Source organism: Sinocyclocheilus rhinocerous, unplaced genomic scaffold (genome assembly GCF_001515625.1).
Source record: "Sinocyclocheilus rhinocerous isolate Xijiao unplaced genomic scaffold, SAMN03320098_v1.1 scaffold4035, whole genome shotgun sequence".
In the NCBI taxonomy this organism is placed as follows: Eukaryota; Metazoa; Chordata; class Actinopteri; order Cypriniformes; family Cyprinidae; genus Sinocyclocheilus; species Sinocyclocheilus rhinocerous.
Genome location: NW_015641432.1, coordinates 9747 through 16115, shown reverse-complemented (window position 1 = coordinate 16115; position 6369 = coordinate 9747). Strand labels below are relative to the sequence as shown.

General features: G+C 37.1%; 1 protein-coding gene across 1 annotated transcript; it reads right to left on the bottom strand.

The window, feature by feature from the left end:
* Nucleotides 1-1354: 1354 nt before the first annotated feature.
* On the bottom strand, nt 1355-3972 carry LOC107754866 (uncharacterized). The gene is made up of 4 exons (XM_016571478.1): nt 3859-3972; nt 3228-3542; nt 2821-2987; nt 1355-1603 (listed from the first exon to the last, which is right to left on the bottom strand). The coding sequence occupies exons 1-4, from the start codon at nt 3938-3940 to the stop codon at nt 1451-1453; spliced, it is 717 nt and encodes a 238-aa protein (XP_016426964.1). The 5' UTR covers nt 3941-3972; the 3' UTR covers nt 1355-1450.
* Between the last annotated feature and the right edge of the window lie 2397 nt (nt 3973-6369).

Below are 6369 nucleotides of genomic sequence, written 5' to 3'. Positions count from 1 at the left end.
CCCAAAACCAATAGTTATTACATCTTGTAAAAGGGGGCATAATAACCCTTTAACATAAACTAACAATGAAATAATACTTCTAAAGCATTTATTAATCTTAGTTCATGTTGACTCCAACATTTACTAATACATTATTAAAATCAAACGATCAAAAGTATCTATTAATGTTATTCAATGGACCTGAGCTAACATAGACTAACAATGAACAATTTTTATTGTGTTAAAAAAGACGAATAAATACTGTAACAAATTATTGCTCATTGTTAATGTTAGTTAACACATTAAATATACTAGTTAACAAATGGAAACTTACTGTAAAGTGTTACTATTTATTTTATATGTTAAGAGATCTCTAAACTGAAGTAAATATATTTTCTCTTTATGCAGAGTAAAATTACTCAGTTTTATACAGCATGATTCATAGCGGTTAGTGCTTTGTAATGTCATTCTGAGAATTCTCAACAGAATTTGTTGGTAATATACTGTATTAGTGTATTACTGTAAAGCATCAGTGTATAGGAAATCCATCTAAAGCAGTTTAAAATAATTGTATCCATTATTTAATCAAATATTTTGTTGCATTTTACTTTACAAATGTTATTTTGCACACAGAGAGACAAAAGACACTATTGTCAGAGACAAGATATGTTGAATAAAAAACATTAACATTACATTAAAAACATTAAAATACATTACAAATCCAGCCAAGCTGGATGATGAGTAAAACAGCATGCATGTTAATTAATATATAAAAGCCTCATCTGCAAACACACTGCATAAGTTTTAAAACTTTATTCAACATTGTTAGTCAACACAAGAAACACGTCAGTGTGGCTTTGTTTTGATGCATTCTAAAAGGTTATAGAAAGGAAGAAAGCATGACCACAACTGCAAAGGAAGATGATTGGTGAAGAGTGGAAACCAAGTAAAAAAACGAAAATCAGAGAGTAACTACCATTTGCTGTTAAGTTTAAAATTTGCAATGAGACAAAAAGGCTTTTATTGCCATTATTATGATCAGAGAAGTGAAATATGATTCTCTACTTTTCCATCAGTCAGTTCACTGTTGGCCTACTTGTCAGATGGAAAGTAGCAGGCACTTCACAACATTCTTGAGTTCTTTGCACATGCATGAGCACCTCAGACCACAAATGAGGTCTGACATTTCTTTTGTCCATCAGCTAACAATATCTCTTAAACTGCTGCATCTTTTTTTGTTGTTGTTCTTCACACTTAAACTATTTTAAATTCTTCCTGATCTACAGCATCTTAAATATAAGCATGATATTCACACTAAATTAATTATAGAATCGTATTTCTCTCTCTCTGAACTGAAAGGAACAGAAAAAAAAATGAAAATGATAAACTCAAATACAAAGCAATAAATCATTTAAAAGCTTTGCCAATCCAAATAGAGAGTTATACAACTTAAACTCTATATCACAGGTATTTAGCGGAGTAGCTTGGTGGATTGATAGTCAGGATTGATGAATGTCCGTACACTGGGCGGGCAGTCCAAATTGCTCCGTTTCATCTCTTCATAAACTGAGTCTGAGGGTTGATTTGATGGTCTGTATTTCTTGTTCCCCCAACACCCCTTCACCTGAGGATGACAAAAAGAAGTGACTCATTTAAAAATATCAAATTTTCATGAATCTTGCAATGTTCTTAACCTATTCTCCAAATATTTCTTCAGCTTCTAAACTGACTATAACAGGGGCGCAGTAATGGGGGGGAAATCTGGAGTGATTCTAGGAGCCCTATCAGAGAGGAGACTCAGCAGGGACAACAGGAACAGGGTTTAGAACCACTGAGAAGATTAAAAGGACATTTTATTTGGAAGAGAGACGCAGAGGAATGGGGGCACCTGTCAAAATCTTGTTCACAAGAATTTTGACGCTTGCTTGTGGTGCATGACTGCTAGCGGAGCATACTGTGAAATCTGTCAACAAACAATCAGACATAACAGCGATTTATGTGGTCGAATTAAAAAACAAGAGTTGTTATTTGAAAAGTTGCAGGTTTTTTTTGTTTGTTTGTTTTTTTTTAGCTCTGTGACTTCTGTTTCTCGATGGAAAGCCTGTAGAAGTGTTTTGGTTATAGAATGTGAGCTGTACATTAACGTGCATTAGCCATTGATTGTGTCAACTGTTAAGTGGTTCAGCTATTAAAAGACATCTGAAAGTGTAGTGCTTTTTGCATTCTCGGGTCAGTGTAAAGGTAAGATTGTCTGAGTGTGAAATGCTGATACAGCATACTCTCAAAAAGACTCCGCTGCTGAAATGCATAAATTTTTCACTTCAGCATTTAAGAAGCCAAAATTAGCTAAAGGTTTAGTGCTTTAGCATATCATTTTCCATTATAAGTGTTTTATGCACTTTCTGCTTAATGTCAAAAACAATTAATAGTTTTAGAACAAACTGCAGGGCCACTTGACTTTTGAGCACCATTTCAGAAGTTTGCTGTGGTTTTTAAACACGCCATAACTAATTTTACATGTAAAGCTTTAACTTATTTTGACAAACAGAAGTGTTTGGAAAGTTAGTTTTAAATTTTGCATAGTGTATAAATGTAAATAGAAAATCATCCTAGAGTTTAATAATGGCAAAAGAATTAGAGAGCAATAGATTTTCAACAACAAATCAAACCACAGAGTATCAAAAGCAGCTGTCATTTGTGCACTGCACCTTTACACATGACAGCATTCCTCTATAATGTATTTCAGATATATGCATAATGTTGTTTATAAGTTTAGTTTTTGCTTTTGATTTGTGCTTTTAGGTGATCCACACTGATTTTTGGGTGTATATGTATACGTACCTTCAGAATCACAAAGATGAAACCAGTGATGCACAGTAGCAACATGACAGCACACACAATGAGAACGATCTTCACATGAGGAACTTCTGGGCACTTTTTCTTATCTTCTTTTTCTTTTGTTTCTTCTTCTCTTTTTCTTTCTCCTGTGTCGTTGTCTTTTTTTTCCACTGATTTGTCCACGATAGAATAGAAATTCAAGGCCAGAGAATTAGAGCTGTCCTCTATGTTGTTTTTCATTCAGTATTAATTTTTTAAAAAAAATTACAGTGCTTCTCAATCTCTGCATCTGAATAGAAGTTTTCCATTTACATAGTTTACGTACTAAATAAATGCATTACATTAAGACCACAGTAAACCCATCATGTTTGATAATGAAATTATTTACATGAAGTGTAAGACACACTTACCTATCCATAACCATGTGACCGGGCTAACTGTAATTTTATCTTCCAAATTAAATTCACACCAGTAAAGCCCAATGTCTGTGGTATTTACATTTGAGAAGGTGGCATTAATGTTGGGAATTTTTCCATCTACATGGACTTTGGATTTGTACATTGTTGATTTAGGGGTAAAAGTGTTGTCTTTGTAATAGTAGAAGACTTCCTGCTTATTTTTACTTGCTACTTCTTGTTTGTACATGTACACCCCATCTTGAGGGGTTTTATCAATAGCGCACTGGATGATGATCTTATTACCAACAGCTCCGGTTAAAGTTGTAACTGTGTTTGAAAAAAAACAAACAACAACAACTAATGAGACCTTAAACACTTAAATACACTGATTAATTTTTAGGCAATAGTGCATCTTAAATAATTTTTGTAGCAACATGTACAGACATGAAAACACAAATAAAGTAGTCTTTACAGCTTTTCATTTACATAAGTGTGCTCAATTGTCTTTTCTTAACTAATGCAACATTTCAAAAAAAAAAATTTCTACTGCAGAATCTAGCATACATGAAAGTAACATTTTTATATGTTGAAATGGAAAGCAAAATGTATACATAAAAAATATACAAAATATATATATTCATACCTTGCACCATTGCATCTGCCCATGTGGTGATTCTTAAACAGATACTGATCAATAGAAAACTGTATCTCACAACACACGCCATCTTCACAGCTCTGTGTGACTATATAGCTTCTGTTGAACAACATCTGGTGGAAGTGGTGGTCGCATACAGAGCTTATATGAAACTTTTTTTCTCAAGGAAGTTGAGAACCAAGTGGTGTTGCATTGTAATTGCAGAATGTTAGCTTAGAATATAGATATATAATATACAATAAATAGTCTCACTTGACAACTCACAAAACAGTTTGTAACACTGTGACACGAGTAGCCTAAACCTAAACAAGTCATTAATGATAACATGAGTCCACAACATTGATTTTCAGGACATTGAAATGCTGTTTACAGTCTAATACTGAATGTTTAAATTTTCCTATTTATTTATGTATTTCTTCAATTAGGATGTTTTATGTATTAAATATAAACTTGTGTGGAGTGTTGAAACAGTTTAAATAATTGAATGTGTGTATTTCTGTAAAAGGATTTAATATGTGTCTCCAGCTGTGTCTTCACCTCATGATCATTTGTATATAAGGTCATATGTGTTCTTTAGTTTGTCTGGTCTCGTCAATATTATGGTTGTGTTTGGTTTGCCTGCTTTGTTTAGATTCTTTTCAGTGTGGATCATTAAAGACCTCATCTACTTCTTTGTATGCTTTTAACATCCAAGTTGATTAACTATATGAAATGATATAAATATATACATTTCTGCCCCCATGTCTTGAATTTTGGAATCATTCTAAATGCATTTCAATAAACTAAATCATGCAGTGAAAGAACGCGCACTGGTCTAACCTACTAGACTTCCTACTTTAGCTAACTTACATGCTAGCTCTCTCATATGAGTCATGGATGTTAGCAAGACAAATTAACTATTTTGTCTTTTGGATAATTAGCTGCAAATTCGAGGCACAGGTAGCTTCTGTTGTTCATCTCCACTCACCTCCACAGCAAGACAAACACAACTGGAAAGGGAGAGAAGGCTTTACTTCTGCGGCTCTCTGTGCATGTGCTGATCATTGTGTGCTACACTGCTGTGCTGCGGAGACGCGGAGCATTTCTCAACATTTCCTGACCCGACCTGATATTTAGATTTTTTATTTGTTTGACAGGGAAAGCTATGCACAAACAGAAGCACGCACATGCACACATATATTAATTTATTTAAAAAATAAATAAACACTCCCCAGAAAAAAAGGGCACTTTCTCTCGAGGAAGAAAAAGGGCAGGTGCTCAAGCCACCTTTGATGTCTATGTGTGCAAGTGTCTGCTCTCACATACAATTATTTTACTTTATTATCAGTCCAAAATAAAAGTACACAGTATATTCGCTGTTTGCCATAGTGGATCGATCTGATCCAAAAACAAATCCAAGGGCTGCTTAAGAATAAGCGTGCACATCAAATTATCTTGACTCATTGAACTTGTGAGATTGTGTGAGCTTGTCGTTCATGGGGCCGCTTTAGCCCCAATTGATTTGCTAGTCAAGTTTTGTACTTCAATCCCCGCTATTCTTAGCATCTTTTATGAAAAAGGCCTCGGAGTTGTGAGCCAGCATCACTGCCATGGGAGTCCTTATGGAATACAAGGATATGGATGTGAGTCCCACCCACCCTCCTGCCACTGCGAGTGAGTACTGGCTGGACTTAATGGACAGTTTGTCTGAGGGTGGAGAGATGACTTCCTTGTGTCCCTTAATCTTGCCAGAATATGTATCATCATATTTAGTCCTGCTGACTCTGCTCACCCTCCCTTTCCCACGACCTCTCCAGACTGCTATTAGAACTGCATTCTAGTTCTCCACTACCCTCCTCAGTCCCCAACCACTCCTGCCACCCAGTCATCACCATCCACCATCAGTCCCTCTTCTCAGTGGCATGGTTACACCATGCTGGGAGCCATTTTTCCTGACCGTGATGAGACCGTGGCTCTGCCTCCAGCCTTGGTGTGTTCTGTTCTACCTCTACCTGTGGCCCTGACTGCAACACCTGGGTTCTTTCCTCCCTCGAATCCAGCATGGACCATCGGGCATTTGGCCTCGCTGGGCTCCCTTGGACTGTCGGACATCTTTGTGGACTTGTGGGCCATTCACTGCTCTCTGGCACTCCACTCCTTCAGCTTCGGACAGCTCTGCTTTCTCTTAGGCTCGACCTTAGCCCTCAGTTGTTCCAGCTCAACCTCAGCCCTAAGAATACCTACTTCCATCTCTGGAGGTCGTCGCTGTGGCTGCATCACGGCCGCCTAGCTCATTTGTGTTCCATCACTCCCTCGGCTCTCTGTCTGCACTCTGGGCTCCACTAGCTACGGCTCCATCACTGTCGGTCACCCCCCTGTTGTCGTCAACCAGGATTCCGCCACGGCTCTTTCCTCCATCAACTCCGATGTAGGCCATTGTCCTGGTCAGTCTCTGGGTCAGCACCACCTGGCCACTCAGCCCATCATCTCCACCATGGCTGCTACCACCATCCACTCCTC

Coding starts and splice junctions, on each gene's coding strand:
- LOC107754866 (XM_016571478.1), bottom strand. CDS start 3,940: ATGGCGTGTGTTGTGAGATACAGTTTTCTATTGATCAGTATCTGTTTA. Junction 3,543..3,858: donor GGCAGATGCAATGGTGCAAG/GTATGAATATAT, acceptor TTTCAAACACAG/TTACAACTTTAACCGGAGCT. Junction 2,988..3,227: donor GGTCACATGGTTATGGATAG/GTAAGTGTGTCT, acceptor TGGACAAATCAG/TGGAAAAAAAAGACAACGAC.